The 23,085-nt window shown below is 39.9% G+C and overlaps 1 protein-coding gene across 1 annotated transcript in view; it reads left to right on the plus strand.

The window, feature by feature from the left end:
• Positions 1-23,085, plus strand: part of ACTR10 (actin related protein 10) — a 757,243-nt gene that overhangs the window by 241,650 nt on the left and 492,508 nt on the right. The window contains exon 5 of the mRNA XM_044074447.1: positions 339-446. Within this exon, the coding sequence (XP_043930382.1) occupies positions 339-446 (108 nt within the window). The remainder of the gene's footprint in view (positions 1-338; positions 447-23,085) is intronic.

Here is a 23,085-nt window from a genome sequence, read left to right on the forward strand (position 1 = left end):
AATATTGATTTGCCCATCTTGCAGGAAGGTGATGGTCTGTAGGTCCTGCTTATGATGCATCATCTGGGAGAGACGAGGAAGGTGTGTGGAGGGTGCAGGCCCACAAAGCCAGCACTCCAGGCCTTGCCTAAGCAATTGCTAATGAGGAGATTAGTACCAAATGCAAAAAATAGTTTGCAGAGGATTATAGTCTTTGAGTAGATAGTTCTCCCACTATAATGAGTTTAGTAAAACCCCCATTAGACACTGGAAGGGCTGACAGCTAATCAAGTAAGATGCCAAAAATAAATTTATGAAAGGAACAGAAATTTAACGTTTTTTTTTATAATTCTTCACAGGTTCCATCTGTATTGTTTGCACCTTGTCATCTGATGGCCCTCCTAACTCTTGGAATCAATTCAGCCCTAGTACTGGACTGTGGATATACAGAGACCTTGTCATTACCTGTATCCTTTATTCAATTTGTTGTTGTTTTTTTTAAGGTCCAGCAAGGCCTTATTGTGTGCTGTACATCACTTTCTTTATTACAGTGTTATTCAATATTGGATATGTTCCATCTTTCAAATGTATACTGATGTGTAGGTGGATGCATGTCAAGGATCATCTTCAGTGAAGCTGGAAAAGCAGCATTGCAAAGTAACTGGAAATATGTTTTTTTTTTCTTCAGCAAACATTTTTGATCCCCATTGAAATTATTCTTACCGGCCAAGCTTCCCAGTGCCTCACATCTATGCTAGATCTACTAGATAATCTGAATTCCCACCTGACTTACTCTGGCATTGCTGTGGACTCTGCCATCTTTGCATCTGTCCATTTTTATATGCCCTGCCTTCTCCCTTCCCAGCTAACCCCCTGGGGGGGTTCCATTCAACAGTCAAGTTTATTTTCTGACTTTTGGGAATGATCACTCTTAACAGTAAATCATTGTATTTTGCTTTGCTCATCTTTGTTCTCTTATTTTCCTGGATGAAGTTTTCATCAGCTGTACTTCCATCCATATGAGGGCCAGTGTCTGACTTTGTATCTTTTTCCTGCAACATTTTGCAGACAAAGCACCTTACACAGTCGGCATTTTCAGAAAACTACTTCAGTTCTTGCAATCTCAATGCTGCACCTCTCAAAAATGTAATCTGTATGGTGACTAATGCTTCTGAACCATTTATCAGCTTTAAAGGTCTTCAAACAACTGTGAAATAGTTTTGATGCTTGATTATGGAGGGCTGCATTTTTTATTTACCACAAACTCTGTATTTTTTCACCATTTTCATATCTTTGCAAATGGATAACAGGGAGTCTGACAGAAGAAAGATAAGGATGACGAGATTAATAAAAATGAATCTTTTAAAGAGGCATCCAAAGAACTTATTAAAAATGTAAAACCTCATTTTCCAGTGTAACTGTAAAGGAGGATACGTCTGTTTAAATGGCTCTCAAAAAAGAATGATGTGAAGTTGTTAAAAGTACCAAAATTTTCCTCTCTGAGGTCAGTGCTAGCGAAAGCTAAAAACATGACAGCACCTTTGGCAGTATCTGTATTTGTTGTCTGCAGTCATATCAGAGCGAGGCATTGCTTTGGTAGATGTCTTTGTATGTTAGCAGCATTTGACTAACCTAAACACATCATTTTCAACTAATATAGCTTCTTTTATCATACAGCTTTCCTTTGACTATATATAAAAACTTTGCTAGAGAATATTTTAATGTAGTACTAGAAACTTTGATAAAATGGCAACTAGTTGCATCCATTTGTGAGAAGAACATAGAGAGAGGCTCGAGGGTGGAAAAGAAAAGGAAAAAAAAAGTCCTTTCCAAGAATTCTTCAGATGAAGAGGATGACTTTTGCATGACACAGACAGCTTATTCTTCCTGTTAGGAGTCAGTTAGTGGGAATTCCTTATTGCCGCCTTTAGGCTCTCCTCCAAAAGGCTGTGTTTTGTAGAGATCTTTTTTAATTTCACAGAAGTTTTTTTTTTTGCTTTGGGAATTTCCATATAAGAGATCCAGAAAAATAAGGGTTAAAGACTGAAAGTGGACAATGCCACCACTTTATGATGTTTTCCATGATATGATGGAAATAATGTCCTGCTTTGAAGCACCACCTGCAGTAAAGGTTGACAGTTTGTATAGGCTTCCTTTAGCTAGACAAGATTTATATAAAATGTCTAAGGCATATCCTGCTAACATCACAGTCATCACATAATCATTGCAGTAAGGTTGTCCCTCTTGCTTCTTTACAAGTTGTTAAAGATTCAAGGATGCTAGTAAGTATGGCAAAAGGAGTGACGACTTTCACATACTCTCATTCCTGCTGCTTTTACTTTCTCCAAATTGGTACAACCTCAGAGGCAGTATGTTTAGATACTGGGGTGTGGAGCAAAGCTCCTATGTTGAGGCATATGGGGAGCTTGCTACAGAAAGTACCCCCAGCAGTGCAAGGTTTCAGTACCTTCTACAGTTTTAGACCATTGGCTGCAAAGACAGGGACTAAAGGTGGAGGTATCTCGATGTGCATCAATAACAAGCATACATCTAGGTTGGTTAAACAGAATGATGTGCTGGAGTTTCTTCAAGTGCAGGTCATCATAGGTAAAATCCTATACTATATCCTAGCAAACTATGGGTCACCCTGTATGTCCCATGAAACTCATAGCTCATACTTAAACTTATTGGAAACACTCACCATCCAGCCTAATGCCTTGCTTATCCATCCAGTCATCCCCTTTTTCCCCATTTTGCACATGGGGTCAGGACTTGGGGTGTCACTTTTTCAGTGACAGTCATCTCGAGCCAAGGTTTACACCTCCGGGTGGCTAGCCCTGCAGTGGTAGTTCATTTGTACTACTCACTCACGTGCGTGTGCACACACACACACTCACTCACCTACGGCCAGTTTAGAATGTCCAGTCCAACTGCAGCATGTCTTTGGAACGTGGGAGGAAACCAGAGCACCCAGAGGAAACCCACGTGACTGCAGGGAGGACATGCAGACTGTGCACAGAAGGCCCTCTAGCCAAGATTCGAACTGGAAAACCTCTTGCTGTGAGATGACAACACTAACTGCTGCACCACCGAGGCCACCCAGTGGACTTTAATTACCCTTCTATAGACCTGGAATCCTACACAGCCCCAAATCTGCAGGCACAGAGATTCCTGGACTTAGTAAATGCAAACACCCTTAACGAGTTAGTGCATACACCCACTAGTGGTTCCAACATACTGGCCCTCATACTCACAAATGAAAGAATGCTGCACCACACTTAATTTCACATCCTCCTTGGTAAGGTCTGATCATAAAGCTGTCTCCTTTGAAATCAAAATCAAGTCGGTAACCTCAGCAAACCCAGTAACAGTTAGGAACTGTTCCAAAGCAAAATGTCATTTGTTAAGCAATAGTTTGTCAAAATTCAGTGCCCCTCCAAATCCAGAGAACACAGCAGCCTTTGCAGAATTGTCAACAGAAACTCTGTAAAACCATGTCAGTGGCTGCCTAGAGGCTGCTTGTACCTACCAGAAGTAAGCCCAAAACTAACTCCTAAAACAAGCCACCTTGGTGGCATCCCAGATTCAACAGGTTGTACAACAAAAGGAAAAAATCATGGCTAAAATCGGAAAGTGTAACTTCCACAAAGATAAGCACACTGTCATCAAAATAAACAGATCGCTAAGAGGGCTAATTAAGTCCAGTAAAACCAATTTTGGGGACAAGATAGCCTCCAAGACAAATTACAACCATAAGGCCTTCTGCAGCTATGTCAGAAACCTCAAAGGCAGCACACTGCACTGTGCTGAACTGGTGGTTAATGGTGCTACATTCACTGAGCCAGGTAATATAGCAAATCTACTGGCTGACAAATTCAGTTCCAACTTTACCCCCACCCCCAGCCACCTCCCAAGAAATAATTTCAAACATAACCTCTCCAAGTACAAACAGAGAGCATGTCATGGCTACACTAACTAAGGCCAGAAACACAGCCTCAGTAGGCCCTGATAATATCCTGGGATACCTCCTGGATAGGCTAAAATATGGCTTGTCAGGACCACTGGAGTTGCAATTAACTGTACTCTTAAAACAGGCTTCATGTCACAAAAATGGAGAATTGCAACAGTCATCTGTCTTCATAATGGTGGACCATCAACAGATCCCCAAACTACAGGCCAATTAGTCTGACTAGTCTTATATGCAAAGCCATGGAAATGATCAACAAAACCATAGGAAGCCTTCAGACATGGGATCATTTGGCTTTGTCAAAGGAAGGTCATGCCTACTGAATCTAGTGGACTTCTTTCAGTAGGTCTCCAAGGCAATGGATGAGGGTGAAACAGTGCATATTGCCTACCTTGACCTTACTAAGGCATTTGTACAATACTCCACTGTGGCATTGTTAACAAACTTACAGAATTAGGCATAAACCCCCATGTAACACACTGGATAGCCAGCTGGCTCACAGATAGAACCCAGGAAGTTAGGATTGGTAAGACTACCCCCTCATAGAGGCCAGTACCCATGGATTCCCTTAGGGCTGTGTGCTGGGCACAGTCCTCTTTGGTATATACTTCTCAGAAGTCAAGGCAAATGTCAAAGGCCTCAGGCTGACCAGTTTGGCAGATGATTGCAAACTGGAAGCAGTCATATAATCCTCCTACAAGAGGGTCTAACACAGACAAATGACTGGTGTTAACGCCACAGCTTAAAACGCAGTGCCAAAAATTGCATTATAATATCTTTTGGGAAGTTAGCCACCCCAGGAGACTATGTCATCAATAAAACACCCTTAAGAGTTGACCGACTAGCTGAGGATCTGGGAACACATGTAGACAGTAACCTGGCCTTTAACCATCATGTATTCAAGGTTTTTTCATCCAGAAAAAAAGGAGGTCATTGTCCCACTGTACTCATCCCTCATTAGACCCATTATAGAATACAATGCCTCATTTGGTATGTACCTCTCAAGACATCTGCAATAACTGGAAAGGCCGCAGAAATACCTCACTAAAGGAATCACAGGCCTAAAGCAGATGCCCTATGCTGACCACCTTAAAAAACTCCAGCTGTACTCTGTCGTATATCGTCTACTCCGATGCGATCTCTGCTTAACATACAAGGCCATGTCAAACCCAGAGCTGTTGGACATGCTACACTTAAAGAAATCCCAATCCTCAGAGCCACATGCTCCAGGGATCTAAACATTGTCATCACAATAAACAAAATATGCTGGAGGGATAGGTTCCTGACCCAGAGACTCCCCAGACTCTGGAATAGACTGCCCATACATGTCAAGCAGAGCGCCTCTTTGGCTCTCTTCAAAAGGAACCTTGATGATTGGATGGGAGAAAGGAAATTCACCCCAGTGATCACATCAGTCACCCTGCTAGGCAGGGGTCCAGGGAAGTAAATAGTGTGTGAAGAAATAGCCAGGGAATTGTTATGGCTAGGCTTGTATAGGCCCTAGGGCTGATAGCCTAGTACTGACCAATGAACCTAGTAAGGAAATCCATCTATGTTGCTCAACTTACAAGTGAGTGCATGGCATCCAGGTTCAGGGAAGTCATTGTACCACTATATTTTGCCCTCATCAGACCCATCGAGTATACCACCACAACCCCTTTGGTATATACATATATGACCAGACACATGCAGCAACTGGAACATCTGCAGAGGTTCCATACATAAAGAATACAGAGCATAAACACAACATCCTATGCAGATCGCTTCAAAGCCCCATCTCTATACTCTGCCTGTTGCAGACTACTGAGGGATGATCTATGCCTGGCATACACTGGACCCCTCTCTGATGAACCTTTTGCACATCCACAAAACAAACAGCATCAGAACTACTAGATCTAAAGACCTAAATTTTCCTTGCAACTTAAATAGAACGCATTAGAGAAAGGGAGAGAGATGTAACTTGGAGAATTCCCTTTTGCTGGAACAGGCTCCCATGCCACATGAAACAATGTTCCTCTCTAACCCTATTTAAGTATAACTTGGACCATTGATGGAAAATTGAAAATTCACCCCTGGTCTGGCACCCAGGTCTCTGATATACAGAGTCAGTCAGCAAATCACGTCATAACACACACCCTTCTATAAACGTCTAAAACATATAACTTGTGGGTCACATTTTGGGTTGCATGGCTAGGCTTATAAAGACCTTAGTGGTCATTAGCCTACTATACACCTATGAACCTAGAAAAAAACACTTTTTGTTAACTTGCTGACTATTGCAAGTACAAGCAGTTTTGCATTATCAGCAGCAGTATAGTGGAACTTGAGTGAATAGTACCGAAGCTAATAAGTTATAACCTGGTAAAAGTGTACTGATCTGGTACCATAGCTTTCAGAGCCACGGCTAGTTTATCTAGTGCCTGATGCAGTTCCCTGATCTGGGTCCCCTTCAGCTCTAAGTTGGGAAGAAAATAAAAAACCTCTTTCCGACTTGATGATCAAAACTAATGGTCTTCTCTAAATAAACCGATTCTGCTTGAAACTGTAGCAAACCATTTGCTACCAAGCTTCAGCCATGAATGCAAATACAATATCTGAATTCATTTCTAAATGCTTCTATCCCATCAGCAACTGCCAGTCACATTCCCTAAAACCTTTACCTGGGACAGTGTCCCCTTTACCCCACCATAGCTACATGCCTGATAGTTTCAGTAGGAAAGAGTGAATAAGAATCTGATATGTTTAAAATGACTGCAACCTTCTTTCTATCCCTTTGCTACCAAGCTTCAGCCATGAATGCAAATACAATATCTGAATTCATTTCTAAATGCTTCTATCCCATCAGCAACTGCCAGTCACATTCCCTAAAACCTTTACCTGGGACAGTGTCCCCTTTACTCCACCATAGCTACATGCCTGATAGTTTCAGTAGGAAAGAGTGAATAAGAATCTGATATGTTTAAAATGACTGCAACCTTCTTTCTACCCCTTTGCTTTCTCCAATACTCCCAAGGGAGAAATTCAGAATAATTTTTTCTGCATGTTAGGAGGTAACCACAAAAGAATTAGTTTTATAAACATTCAACCAAGCTTATGCAATGATGCCACGGTGGTACAGCGGTAGCGTTGTTACCTCACAGCAAGAGGTTCTCCCGTTCGATTCTCGGCTGGGCTTGGGAGTGCCTTCTGTGTGAAGTCTACATGTCCTCCCCGTGGTTGGGTAGCGTTTGAAAGACATGCATGCGTAAATGGGCGTGCCTTCATTAAAGGTTGGGCGTTTCGTAAAAATCTACTGCCAATCATTAGCGGACCGGAGTTCCACTGTGGCGATCCCTTACCGGGAAAAGCCGAAAGACAAACAAACACCAAGCTTATGCAATAGAATTTGTTCAGAAATCACAAATGCAGCATGCTCCAAAGGCACGTCTCCATCAGTAACAAAAGGCCTTACAGTTAATACATTTATTCATAAAAAGGCCACACATTAGGTACCACTCTGTTATGAAACATTATGTTTAAGGTTTCACTTCAGACTTTTTTTTTATTCCAAAGAACATTACCTGAATATCAGTTCTAAATCTGTCAGAGATGAGCCAATACATAAAAATAAAGTAATTCAGAATTATGACTTTGTAGACTCTACTTCTATTCATAAAACAAGGTTTTAACTTAGCAATTATGGAAGTAGAAGATGCCTGTCTTTACATTCCAGTAAAACTACCTAACAGAAAATATTTCTGGCCCCAGATAACTCGGCACCATACTCTGATTTCATCTCTGCCAGCTGGACTATCCACAACCTTCAGGGTATTTACCAAATATGTAAATGTTTGCGTATGTCAGAAAGCAAAACAGCAATTTTCCCTTTGGCATACCGTTGCTTGATAGCTACATTGACAAGGGTATTGTTAAAGCACTGTACAAGTTAAATATTTGCTTGTTGTAAAATCTAGGATAACAATAATAAACTGAAAAAAAATATTACTATTTTTAAAACAGAGCTGCTCACACCCCCCCCCCTTGTTTTTTGGTGTGGTGTTTATGCCAGGGTGTGGTATTTTGTTATTTCTAACATTGTCCTTTCAGGGCTCAGCCTCCTTCTGTCTGTTGGCATAAAAGCTCTGAAGGACTTGGTGCCCAAACCAGTCTTTTTGTTAAGCTCAGCTCAAGCTGACTGACTTGACTTGACTGACTGGGCACATGGAAGGTACCCTGAAGCTTTGGAAGCTGTCTATCTGTTATATCCTATGCAGGATACAACCCATATAGCTGAGGCTACTGCAGCAGTGATCATCTGTACTTTGCAGCCTTTGGCATTACCATAAATTGAAAGAAGTCTATTTTGAAGCCATTCAGGGAATTGCCTTCACAGTTGTGGGGATGGAGCTGGATAATTTATTCATTTATTGACATTTGATTACCGGGAAAGTCCAACTGAATAGAAGCCCATTTTCAGTGGTGGCCCAGGGAGAAAAGCTCCCAGTTATTACAAAACATTTTAATAATAATAATTTTACAATCTTTAAAGCTAAAGCAAAAACGTGTGCCATTTAAATAATTATAACAAATTAGAAATAATATAAAAACATTGGTTAAGAATCGATACAAGTTACATGACAATCACGTAATATTTATCAAGATTTTAGACAGTTTGCAGGGAAATTAAAGGTAAATTGGTCTAATACAAACAGGAATTGCAATATGAAGTGAGGGAAAAACAGGTTTATGGTATATTTAGAGAGAAAGTCAGGGAAGGGAATTCGACAGAAGTAAGGAAGTAAGTGAAGAAGTGAGTGTAAGGCAGTATAAGGAATGAAAAGGTACTTGTTCACATTTATGGATGTAGTTTATCCTGGTTTTGAGCAAGAACAGAGACAGATTTTAGATAGGGCAATTTTCAGAGAGGTTTTGAAAGATGGGAGAGGGAGGATATTGATGTGATAGATACAAGAAAGGGTTTCCAGGCCTTGGCAACCTTGTACAAGTACAGACATTGCCCAGCAGATTTGTTAGGTTTGTAGACAGGAGTTTTTAGTCACTGGATTACAGTGACTGACCGGGAATATAGTTGTGTAGAATGTTTTTTTAGTGCTGGACAGGTAGATGGATGCTGGATAATTTTATAGCTGGTAAGAAGCTGTGTATATGTTAGTTGATGAGGCAGTTCTACCCAATTTAGGCTTTTTCGTGCTATATAGTGGTGAGTTCTGAAATGGGTTTTTGCTGCAAATTTAGCAACTTTGTTGTAGCATTGATCAAGTTTAAATTTTTGTGAAGCTTGGTGGTTAGTGAGGGATGAGAACACCGTAAAGAATTGTGGGGAGGAAATAATTAGTAGCAAGTGCAGTTATAGTTGTATCTGTGAGATAGTTTTGGCTGTGTAAAGCATATCTAGTTTTTAATGAGTTTTTCTTGTGCAATTTTGCATATGCAGGTTGAATGCAAGGTTATCATCCACTATCACCCCTAATAATTTGCTGTGAGAAGTGACTTCAACCTGAAAAGTGACTTCACTGGTTGTATTATCAAGAGAGAGGACTTTAATTTTTGTTTTTTTTTCATGAGAGAGTGATTTGGGAGGGAAAAGTAGTAGTTTGGTCTTTTTTGGGTTGAGCAAGAGTTGAGTTACAGTCACATTTCAGTGGCTGTTAAAGCTTCTTGAGTAATTTGTTGGAGGTGTACCATGTTGTCAGATGTGCAAATGAGAGTGGAATCATCTGTGTGTTGTATTAGAGTGGCCTGTTGTGTGGATGTATAGAGGGTGTTGGTGAGAATGCTAAAGAGGAGGGAACCAAGGATAGAGCCTTGTGGTACACTGGTGGTAACCAGGAGGTAAGGAGAGAGCATGGATTGCCATTTCATTGACTGATGCCTATTGGACAGGTAGCTTTTGAACCACAGACGGGTGGGCTAAGAGAGAGAGACCTAGTGAGGACATTTGAAGTAGAAGTTTACTGTGACAAAATGTGTTGAAGGCTTTAGACAAGTCTAGAAATAATCACCAGTGTCAGTTGTTCTTGGCTGCTGAAAGGATCCAGCAGGTCATGTCTTTCCAGTGTCTTACCATTCAGGTTGGAAAAGTTCCAAAGCAAGCCTCCTTTACATTCGTAACACAATGGTAATTTGTTTTCACTTGGTGTTTGACACGTGGAGGATGTTAGTGTTAAAGTGGACTGTGAGATTTCATTGTTGCAGAATTGCTACATGGTTATAAATCTTCTCTTAAGTGTCAGGTTCTTGTTATTGGGCCCTGGATTGATGGGTTTTCCACAGCAACCTCTAAGGGGTCTTCCTTTCCTGCATTCAAACATGATGGATACTTTGCAACTGGACTAGGGTACTCTACTTGTCTCCTTCATACTTCATGTGAAAGTGTCATCCTTGGAAAGGGGACTCCACATCTGCCATTTGGAGCTACATGCTTTACTCTTGGCTGTGATGTCTGCAGAGAGAAATCTGTTTTCAGGATCTCTGCTTACTTGGTCATCTAACGGCACTTCCATTATCTGTTACTTAAAAATATAAAGGATCAAGATGTCATACACCCTATGAAGAAAAATGAATGAGGGTCTTTTAGTAGACTATACACAGTGGACATCAGTATCTGCATATTGCACCTCTGAAGAATTGGACATGCCCGAGGACTTCTGTCTTCTCTATAGGTGGTGAAACAACAGTCTTGTCTGTTCTGGGTCTTTTGGAAATGTAGAATCCTGAAGAGTAACCTGTTTAACACTTAATAACTTGGTCTTCCCCCTTCTCCTGTTTAGAACAAAAGAGAATTAACTAAAGATTTGTTCTTACTGTAGCAAATCTATTCCAGCTGAGGTGTAGCTTTTTATAGTGCTTACATCAAAAATGCTTCGGTTGAAGTGACTGATGCTACGAACAAGCATTCTATCTGACAAATGAAAGAGGTTCTTCATTTGGTGAAGAAATATCCCATGCTGTTGCAGTTATTTACACTCAGGTTCTGTTGACTTTCATTAAGCAGCTGTATGATTTGAGTGTTTGCTATTCCATGGTCAACGTGCACATGCTAGATATTTCTGCCTGTCCTAACCTAATGGAGGGAAGGACAGTGGCCTGGCATTGTCTTTCATTAAAAGAGGTTCTGTATTTTTTGTGGATGGGTTACAGGAAACATGTAAAAAATGTACTGGTTTCTGAAGAATCCCACTCCTTCTTGGGATTTGAACTTCATAACCAACATACTTTTCTGTCAGCCGTTCAAACATGGTTTGGCAGACTTGAAGTTCATCTCTTGGAAATCTCTTGAAAAGTTGTTTTTTTTTTCCCCAGTGGTAATTACTTCTGATTGTACATTTTGTAAGCTGCAGAAATAGTCTTTAAGAAACTGCTACTGGATTTCCAAAAGCATTGGGTGCCCTGTCAAACCAACCTGCATTTCTTTCTTTCTTGAAATGGTGGCAGAAGTGCCTTAAATCAGTCCATTCATCTCTGTTTTCATTACAGTGACAGAAACCGGGCAGGAAGAGGTCTCTCTATGTCCTGGATATACACATCAAGCTTAAGTTGCACCTTATGCAAGCTGTTGAGCATAGGAAGATCAAAAACAGTTGTTCACTTCATTTGCTTCAAGAATGGAAAGTCTGGCAGAAAAGTACACGTATATTACCAGCTACGTTTCCTTGTGCCATCATGTGACAAACCATCTGTTAGAAATTCTATTTTATAGTGTACTCTGCCAGAGATTTAGCTGTTTCCAGTGCTTTCTTAAGAAATGACTCCATTGAAGATATTTGTGTTGCATCTACTTGGTTATCAGTTCATACCTTTACCAAAATATTGTTAACTGGAATGTGAGTCTGATTCAGGTCTTCCTTGGTTCCTCTGGAGTTCAGAACTGTGCTTTCTGATCTTTTGACTCTGTTCTGCATTTCCTGATACTATAGAGGTTTTTATTGCTTGACATTCTTTCCAGTATTTGGCCCATGCTAACGTTTACACCTTTCCTGGTGGGTGCTATGTAACAATGTTTCTGTTTTCTAGAATATAAAAACATTTCTGTTTTCTAGAATGAGCTATCGGCCCGACATAATTCAGTTTTATAGTTAGGTTACAGGAAAACATGTCAGAGTACTGTCAGATGTGGTTGTCTTTGACTTTAGAAAGATCTTTGAATTTGTCCCACACAAATGGTTGCTGGGAAGACTGCAGGTTAGGACCAAAACTTGAGTAGATGCATTGCAGTATGGTTGGACTTAAGAACAGAGAGTTGTAGTGAAGATTATCGTCAGAAATAAGAAACATTACTAGTGAAATAGTACAAAGGATCACTCTTGGATCCAGGCAGCAACATTTTTTAAAATAATATACTCTCAGAATCTAAAAAAGTATTTCATGGAGATGTGTCATTGATCCAAGGAAAGAATTACAAGAATGGTGGGCAGAATCAATAGAGGCATCCAGTGTAGCAAAACAGAAATGGAGAAAGATGGTATGTAGTGGGGATAGAATTGTAAACCAATTTGAAGAGCTAACTAGGTAGGCCGTCACCCAATATCAATTAAATGTAGTATAAAGTAGTCATTACCTCAGAAGAAATTTCCATTCCTTTAGTTTAGCATTTTATCAACCCTAACTTTACTGCTTATTCAAATTCTGTCAAACAGCCATATAATTTCAGCTAGATGTTTTTTCTATTAAACTTAAAATCACCTTCTCGAGCTTATAAACCTTTAACATTCTGTAGCAGTACTTTTTTTCTTAACTTCATGCCCTACACTTATCTTCCTATTATGTTGCTTTTGTCCTGTAGTTTTCTTTATTTCTAGTACCTCAAACCAGTTTTTGGATTCTTTGAACAGGTATTTTCCAAGTTACTTTTCTGCTCTGAGCTGTACTTTTTTCTTTTTACACATCTGTTTTACATTTCTAGGACTACTGTTTGTCTTTTTCTTCTTTTTTTGCAGTTTAATATGGGGTTACTATTTCTGTTTGTTCTTTTTGTAGTGTAATACCCAAAGCTTTAAAAGTTACCTGCCCTTTAAACACAATTATCCTGTTCCTTAGAAAACTTTCTTTTCTTTTTTTCATATGTATGCCCTTTCTTTCCTGTCAGACCACAACATTTTTTAGATTTGCTTGTAATTATGTACTTCATTACATGAAACATTATATTAGATTTGCTTTATGGCTGAAGGAGAAGGTCTTGTCTAGTCTTCTCTGTCATATTTACTATTCTTTCTCTTCTTCCATCCTATTTTACTATGCACCATTCTTCCTCCTGTTTCGTGCACTCTAGAATGTCTCTGTGGAGTTCTTCAGCACCACATGCAATTTCAGGAGTTTACAGTTCTCTTTTTGAGGTACTTTCACATATCCAGACAAAAAGTGGTCTTTACACTGTACTGCTTGTGCCGTCTCCTGACCTTCCTGTTCAGGGTAATCCCATCACATTTCCACAACATGATCTTTTGTTCTCATATTATGTTCTTTTGTATGTTCTGTTCTGTTTGCTAGAGAGAAAAGAACAGCACAAACAAAAGGACATGATATGTTTCACTTGCTAGTGAGAACAGCTGCATTTACTAATTTCTAGTCAGAGCCTTTCTCTTTCATCCTACATACACTTTTATCCAGATATTTTCCTGGACTGTTTCCAGGAGTCTGGTCATGTATCCTCCAGCTGTCACACAAGACCAAGTCCTAAATGTGCTATCAGAAGCTAAAAATACTTCATTGATGGGTCCTGACAATATCCCTGGATGCATCTTAATTAGCATGAAGCATGATTTAGCCACACCTCCAACAACATTGTTCAAGCTCAGGCTCCATGCCGGTTTTGTACCAATTGAATGGAGAACTAGTCATTCCTGTGCATAAGTAAGGACCTTCTGCAGACCCATAGCTCTGACCAGCCTCATTGCAAAGCCATGAAAAGACTTAGCATGGAACTAATCAATCAGGACATGGGGAACCTTCACACACTGGACCCATGTCAGTTTGGATTCATCAAGGGCAGGTCATGCTTACTTAACCTGGTGGATTTTTTGAAAAGGTCACTAAAGCAATGGATGAAGGCAAAATGATACACACTGTGTACCTTGACCTGGCAAAAGCTTTTGACACAATTCCCTTCTCAGGCATAGTAGAAAATCTAAGCAAACTGAAAATAAACCCTTACATATTCTGCTGGCTTGCTAACTGGCTCTTAGATAGGATGCAGAAAATCAAAATAGGGGAAATTACCTTCACACCAGGATTCTGTGCTGGAACCTCTCCTGTTTGGCATTTACTTTTCTGAAATAAAAGTCAATGTCAAAGGGCTTTGGCTGACTAAGTTTGCAGATGACTGCAAGCTAGGAGCAGTTATTGAATTCTCAAATGACTTTGCCATCCTGCAGGAAGGTTTGTACCAAATAAATAACTGCTGCCAAAAAATGCATTATTGTATCCTTTGAGAAGTCATCTACCCCAGGGAATTACCCCATTGACAATATGCTCCTAAGAGTTGATCCAGTTGTTTGGGAATTGGGAACTTACGTCGACAGTAACCTAACTTTTGACTAACGTGTCCATTGCTGTAAGAAAGTCTTTCTGTGTTGCACAGCTTATAAACAAAGGGATTGTGTCTGGGTCTAGGGATGTTATTGTTCCCTTTTCTCAGCCCTCATTAGGCTAGTTATTGAACATAATGCCTCTTTTGGCATGTATCTGTCTGGACACCTACAACAACTTGGAACACCCACAGAGATACCTTACTAAGTAAAAGGATAAAAGGACTAAACAGTATGCACTACATGGACCAACTCAAAGCCATGTCGCTATACTCAGTATCCTACAGACCACTAAGAGGTGACCTGTGTCTGGCACACAAGGCATCCTCTTACCTAATACTTATAGACTTACTGTGCATCAGCAAGTTAAATGGCATCAGTATTACTCTAGTGATCTAAACCTCTTTTGCAACATCAACAGAATGGTTTGGAGGAACAAGTATATCTCACAGAGGATACCACTGCTCTGGAACAGACTCCTCCTCTACATAAAACAAAGTTCATCCCTGCCCATATTCAAGTGCAGCTTGGGTCTGTGAATGGCTAGGAAACAGAAAATTTACCCCGGACTGCCCTCTGTACTACTTGTGGACAGAGGCAGCTCCTAAATGCTTTATCCCATGCATGGGTCCCTTTGAATTATCTATGGTATGATCCCAGTTATTCTGATTAGGGGTAATGTAGAATTATCGACCATGGGCTGGATAAGAACAATTTGTAACTAAATGGAATAGGTTAATTTGAGTACAAAAAGGGAAATAGGGCAGCAGGCATAGTATTTGCTTATGTATGACCTACAGAAGTGCTGATATCATTCATCAGTTGTGTAGAACACTGGATTGTGCATTTTTCAGTTTGTATTTGTGGCATATGTCTACATACCAACTGATTCTGCGTATGTATTTCAAATAGTATTTTCCATAATGACGCTTGGTTTGGGAGAGGTGCCATGATTTAAACTCCACCTATTTCTTAAGAGGAGGTTAAGGTGGGGGTGCTATCCCCCTTACAAATATTATGGGAAATCAAGTGTGCGGGTAATGTAATGTTTATGTAAATATCATCATCTCCCTGTAGTTCCTTGAGAGACAGACTGATGGAGAGTGACCTAGTTATGAACAACAATTCCACTAGCATTCTTATTTATATTGAGGTTGTAGCCTGCTCCAACATTCTCAACAGTCACCCATTACTCATGGTTTTGTGTGATTAGCATTTAAGTAGAGTGTTATCTCATAGGTTTTTGAACCTGTCCTTTGGGGATACACCACTGTAATGTTTGCTGCCATCACTGCCCTTTCACTATGCTATTAGTGGTTCAGTAGATGGATAACCTGCAGTACCACATCCTTTTCCTGGGAGGAAAGAATGAATCCTGTAAGTTGTAAGCAGCAGGATTGAACGTCTTTTTCTAAACGCCTTGGGGAATCAGTAAGAGAATAAATAAAATGATGCACATTCAGGCACTACACTGATCTTTGCATCCCGTCTTTCACTGGTTTTAGAACATAATCGTTATTTTTCTTGGGGAGGTTACTCAAGTTGTGGGTGTTTGTTTTAATAGGCTTCGGCTTCATTTTTCTGTCTCTGAAAGTGTCTTTGTAATTTACCAGAGACTAGACTTGATAAATTTACCTACACTGATTTTGATTTATGCTAGCTTATTTTGACCACTGTAAATGTACTTTGGATTTCTCAGAGAGCATATCTAATGCCTTTCATCTGCAGAATTAATCAGTCAATATTTTTTCTTGGGTAAGCTGTATTACACTTGTTTCAATAACAGTTGCAGAGAGTGTGTCTAATGCCTTTCATCTGCAGAATTAATCAATCAATATTTTGTCTTGGGTAAGCTGCATCACACTTGTTTCACAACCTTATCAGCTGCAGATCACCATTAGAGTTAGTCCTACTGCACTGAAAGTTCTTCTCTGTCAGGAACCTTGATACCTGAAAAAAATCTCCTTTATCCCTTACTGCCATTTTTCTTTCATATCCATTGGAAGAATCTAAGTATGGGATGGCTTGACTACAAAAAAGCATTTGATAGTATCCCACATTCATTGATAAAAGAGTGCTTAAAATGTATAAGATACACCCTACACTGACTGACTACATAACAGTAACCATGAAACAATGGCAGACCACTTTGCAATTAGGCCATGATAAAGGACAGCTTATTATCCCAGGGATAAAAATTCAAAGGGGAATATTCCAGGGTAACTCTCACCGTTGCTAGTCTGCCCTGCCATTAACCCATTACGCTGTTTACTTAACAGCTTAGACCATGGCTACAATTTGGTTCCTAGAAAACAACAAAGTTTAATTACTTCTCATCTTCTCTTTGTCACTGATTTAAAACTGTATAGCTCATCAGATGAGGAACTGAAAGCACAGCTGCAGGTTGTCAAAACTCTTTCAGATGATATTAGGATGTCATTTGGTCTTGATAAATGTGCAAAAGCAACCTTTAAAGCAGGAAAATATCAGTTTGGGACAAGAATGTGATGTAAAAGAATTTGAGCAAGAGGGAGTGTATAAATACTTGGGAATTGATGAAGGATAAGCAGTAAAACAAGAACAAATGTGAATAAAACTCAGTAAGGAATACTTTAGAAGACTTAAATTTATCCTGAGAAACAGCATTGCCATCTAGGAACAAGATCCAAGCTATAAATCAATTTGCTCTTCCTGTCCTAACTTACAGTTTTGGAGTGACTTGACTGGCCCCAAAAGGTATTGGATATGTTAGATATTAAAACAAGAAAGATGCTTCATGCTCACCAAATGATTTATAAAAATCAGCGTTTATCAAGATTATATATTCTCTGTTCTGAAGGAGGGATGGGCCTTCTTGAAATTGATTACATGTATAGAACTGCAATTGTGGAACTCCACGCATATCTACTGACCACACAAGATCCAAATGTAGTGAAAGCTTTGAAACATGAGGAGAATAAATCTAAGATGACTTCTCTGCTTAATTTAGCAGAAGCATATTGACATCAAGCAGGAATGGAAATCAAACCAGAAGTAGATAAAAACCAGGCAGCAACTGAATGTGCCAAAAAAACAAAAAACAAAAAAAATATAAGGTGAAGGACCAGATGAGAAGGCAAGAAATGTGGAAAAAACATATAGCTGCAAGTATAGAAAACTTCTGGAAGAACCTCATGTTGATCAGGAAATGGTTAAGGAGAGGCGAATTCAAACCAAGAAATGACAGGTTAATATTGGCAGGCCAAGATAGTGGGCTACGTACACGCTGGTTTACAAAGTCCATTGAACATGTGGGAGAAACAGACAAATGTAGGTTTTGTAAAACTAAATTGGAAATAGTCACACACCTTGTTGCTGGTTGCGACACACTAATGGCAGAAGGACTGTATACTGAAAGGTATAATAATGTGGCGAAACTGTTGCACTGGGGCTTGTGCAAACATTATGGTATCAAAGTGGCTGAAAAACACTGGAAACATGAGCCACAAAGCATCATAGAAAATGATGAAGTTTATATCACATGGGATCACCCATTGCCAGCAGTCCAAAAGATAGATGCTAGAAAACCGGATATAGTGGGCCAAGAAAAAGACAAAAGTAGCATTGATCATTAAATCGCCACACCCAGTGACTGTAGTTTCTTGTGTACAGAGAGAGACAAAGTCATAAAATACCAGGATCTGCAGGCAGAAACAAGAACAATGTGGAAGAAAGATACTCAGACAGTTCTAATAGTAGTAGGAGCAACTGGGTCTTATAAAAATAATCTACAATCGTATTTAGATATGTTACCAATCCATGTAACCCTGTACGAATTGCAGAAGGAGTCATTACTGGGCACATTGCGGGTACTGCAAAGAGCACTTTTGGCTGACATCAAAGACTGAAACAATACTAATTTCATAAACTTTAATCATATTTTAACATAGGAATGGGGTCCATTCCCGTCATGGTATTAGAAACCCAAAAGATTTGGATAAATTAGAAAAAAAAGGAGAGACCTTATTGACAAGGGCATAGGTACTCTCCAAACTCTGGACCAAACCCAGTTTGGATTTGTTAAAGGTCCATAATTTTATTTATTTACTTATTTGACATTTGTTGACTGGGTACGCCCCTCTGAGCCGAAGCCCTTTTTCAGTGGAGGCCCAAGGAGAAAAGCTCCACAACTAAAACACAAAAATGTTACAAAAGTACAGCTCCAGAAGTGATAGACATCATTGTTACAAAAGTTAGATTTTTAAGACCATACTGAGTAATTATAACAGTAATTAGTCTATTAATAAAGTTACGGTAGTAAGCAAACATACATCATATAACACATCAATAACAAAATAGATATGCAATCTTAGTAAGGGGGGAGATAAGAACGGGAGACAATTTAGTGATGTAGTTAACAGGGCAGGTAGAACCAGGTGAATGAGAGATAAAGAGAAAGGATGCAAGTAAACTGACTTGTTGTAGAAGTAGTTAGACCGGAGAGAGTAAGGTTAAGGGGAGATGGTGAGAGCAAAATTATTATAGATTTTTACAGTGGCATGTCCAAAAGTTTAAGAGGTGTTCTTTTAAGGCTTTTTGAACTTGAGTGCTTGGGATATCTTTCTGATGGGCAGGGGTAGATTGTTCTGGGAAAGGGTGGGAGAGTATCCATAAAGATTTTGGCCAGTTGATCTTTTGGGCTTGTATATTTCCAGGAGTAGTTGGTCAGAGCTCCTGAGGGTTCTAGTAGGAATATAGAGGGAGATGAGTGAGGAGAGGGCTTGTTAAGGATGGTATGAGTGATAAGGAGCTGAGAAAGTTGCAGTTGGTGAGGGAATTCCAGCCAGTTTACAGCTTTGAGAGAATGGCAGTGATGTGAGCTAGAGGACTGGTTGGCAGTGAATCTGGCAACTGTGTTGTATGTGGTTTCTAGGTTAGATAATAAAGTTTATTTTAGGTTAAAGATTGCTGAGCTTTAGAGAAGGCTGAGAAGAAGATAGGCATGGGCAAGAGAAAGTCTGGAGTCTTTGGTTAGGAATTTTCTATTTCTGTATAACAAGCCAAGTTTTTGGTGTGTTTTCTTTATGCAGTGATGAACATGTAGGTCAAATTTTAGTTGATCATCGATGATGGCTCTAAGAAGCTTGTGAGTTTCCACGGTGATGACAGTGTTGTTAAGTGATGTGATAGTAAAGGGGGTTTTAAGATGTGAGAGAGATTTAGGGAGGAATAGAAGAGGTTTAGTTTTCTTGGGACTGAGAATAAGCTGATTATAAGTGAGACAGTTTTGAACTGAGTGGAAGGAGTTTTGTGTAAGGGTGTGTAGGTTAGTGAGGTTATCAGAGGTAGAGATGATTGTGGAGTCATTCGCATATTGTATGAGAGATGATTGAGAGCAAGATGTGTATAGGTGGTTTGTGAAGATGTTAAACAATAGAGGACCAAGGATGGATTTTTGAGGAACTCCCATCTTGATGGGGAGAAAGAGAGAGAGTGAGGTGAGCTATTTTATAGACTGCTTTCTGTTGGAGAGATAGCTGGAAAACCAAGTGATAGAAGAACATGAAGGATTGAGGTCAGACAGTCTGGCAAGGAGCTTGGAGTGAGAGATGGTGTCAAATGCTTTAGAGAGGTATAAAAAGAGGCAAGAAACTAGTTTGTTGTCTCTGGCTTGAGAGATAGATTGTGTAAAAGAAATAAGGGCCATAGTAGTGCTGTGGTTAGGATGGAAGTCATGTTGGTTAGTAGTAAGTAGGTTTTCTTGAAGTAAATAGTTCAAGAGTTGCTTATGTACACATTTTTCAAGAAGTTTGGAGAGGGAAAACAGGATTGGCTATAGGCCGGTAATGTGAGAGTTCAGTGGAGTTGCCTCCCTTGTGGATGGGGATGGTAAAGAATTGTTTCCAGAGTGTGGGTACAGTGGATTTGCAGGAAGAGCAGTTTATGAGGATGGAAATTGGGTAGGCTATAGAGTTAGCAGCAAACTTAAGGAAGAGTGGAGGTAGGTTATCTGCAGAGAGAGAGCATGGTTTTAGCTTGACAAGAAGATTTTTTTATGTAGCTGGTGGGTACTGGTTTGAGCGAGAAGGAAATATACTGGTTTAGAGGTGAGGGAGGGTCAGTGGGGTTCAAGGAATTAGTAGTTTGAGTTAGTTTACTGATAGTATCAATGAAATGGGAATTAAGTATGGTGGCAGTTTCAATGGGAGTATTTTTAGGGCAGGGGTTAGGTGTGGAGGGGTTGCCAGGATGGAGGATTTGGTTGACAGTGTTCCAGAATTTTTTAGGGTTACTAAGATGGGTTGGTTGTCTGGGGTTTTAGATAAAAGTTTTTCTTGTCATTGTTGATATGTTTTTTGGTAAGATTACGGAGTTCTTTATAAGTTTGGAGATGGATGGAGGATCTAGTTTTAACCCAGAGTTTCCAGGCATTGTCCCTCTCGAGCATAAGAGAGTGAGTTGATTGAGATAGCCAAGGTGAGAAGCGAGATTTAACTCTGATTTTCCTAAGTGAAGCAAGTGAGTTTGGTGTATCAAGAAAAATTTGGTTACATTTTTATACTGAATCATCAAGAGTTGGGTATGATAGGAATGACCAGTTAATGGAGGAGTGTGTGTTGTTAAATAGATCAGGGTTGAAGTTGGAGAGGCTACGGCACTCTTTATATTTATGTGACCTAAAATGTTGGGGGAGGAATCTTTGGATGCAGATTGGAGAGTGGTCACTAATGGAATGTGGTAGTGTTTTGGGGTGGTGATATGGGTAAGGATTAGAAACCAGGATCCAGTCAGTGGTAGAACTGGAATTAGTTGATTTGTTGAAATGGGTTGGGGTAGAGAGCAGTTGGGAGAAACCATGTAAGTTAATGCTACTACTGGGGGAGTTGGAGGTAAGTGATTGCCAGTTTATGTTGATGTCACCTAGCAAGGTGGTTTCATTGGGTATGTTGTGTGTGAACCAGGAGAGAATGTGCTCTAAAGTAGGAATATTGTCACCTCCGGGTATGTATATTGCAGCTATTGTTAGTATTTTGTGGTTATTAAGTTTGCAGTTGCCAGCTAAAAGTTCAGCAGGGTGAAAGCTGGAGGGAGAGATGGTCATCGGGGAAAGGTTTAGGTGATCACAGTATATTATGGCTGCACCTCCCCCTTTCTTATGAGGTCTGTCTAGGTGGAAAATGTTGTAACCTGAGGGGGAAAATTCATTGTCAGAGATGTGAGGTTTGAGCCACATTTCTGTGAGAGTTTTAATGTCAGCAGAGAATTGGGCCATCCATGTGTGGAATTCATTAATCTAGTTAAGGAGGCAGTGTATATTTAGTGAAAATAAGGTTAGATGTTTAGAGGGGAAATTGGGGTGAGGGGAGGGTTCCTGTTAAATATGGTTGACTTCTTCAAGAAGTCACCAAGGCCCTAAACGAGGGAAAGACCGTGCATACCACCTACCTTAACCTAGCCAAGGCATTTGACACAATTCCCCACACAGGTATTATAAAGAAACTCTCTCAATTGGGAGTTAACTCCTACATTACCAGATAGGTAGCGAAATGGCTAACTGACAGGACACACACTATCAAAGTGGGTGACTTCTGCTCTAACAAAAGACCAGTCACCAGTGGCATACCACAGGGTTCTGTGCTGGACCCCTTATTGTTCAGAATTTATTTCTCAAAAGTCCAGGCAAACTTGTACGGCCTGTGCTCTGCAGACAGTGTTAATGCAAACAAATGATTGGTGTCAAAGCCACGGATTAAAGCTAAAAGGAAAAAAAAATGCATTATTATTCCTTTTAGGAAAGCTGACATCCCTGCTTAATTACATTATAGACAGCACCCCCTCAAGTGTAGACTCAGTGGTACATGATCTGGGTACATCTAAGGATATTATAATTCCATTATACTTGGCCACTCTCACTATTTATTGAGTACAGTACTCCCTTCCTTTTGCTTTCCTCAGCACACACTTGCACACTTGAGACCACAGAGGTTTCCCACCAAGAAATTACATAGTTCACAGAAGTCTTACATGGAAAGGCTGAATGCCATGTCACTGTATTCTGTCTCCTACAGGTTACTAAGGGGTGAGCTGTGACTGGCTTACAGAGCAGTCTGTGACCTGGCCCTGATGGAAATACTACACATTCGCAAATCAAACTGCATGAAGGTCACTGTCTCCAGGGATCTTAACCTAGCCTCTGACGTGAACAGGTCATGCTGGAGAGAGAGATACATCTCAAGGAAAATAGGATCGAGGAAGCCAGTAAACTGAGGTAACAGCAATAAAACCAATAAAATCCAAAAAGCACTTAACTCAGAAACTCCAATAAGAACTTTTAATCTTACAAAGCTTTCGGGATTTCTCCCTTCATCAGTGCTAAAAAACATTCCAAAAAACAGTTACTTAAATACCACATTCAAATTTCATCACAAAACAAAGCCTCCAGTCAGAACAGAGATAATTAAGTTTAGTAAAAGTTTTAAAAAATATTCACTACATAATTTAAAATTCAACATTAGAAATCTGCATCACCTGATATTCTCAGGCAGTATCCTGTCCAAGTACTAACCAAACCCAACCCTGCTTAGTTTATGAAATCAGACAGGATCAGGTTTATTCAAGTTAGTACGAGTATCTAAG

The sequence above is a fragment of the Protopterus annectens genome, chromosome 6.part0 (assembly GCF_019279795.1).
Source record: "Protopterus annectens isolate FY-2018-M chromosome 6.part0, PAN1.0, whole genome shotgun sequence".
Lineage (NCBI taxonomy): Eukaryota > Metazoa > Chordata > Ceratodontiformes > Protopteridae > Protopterus > Protopterus annectens.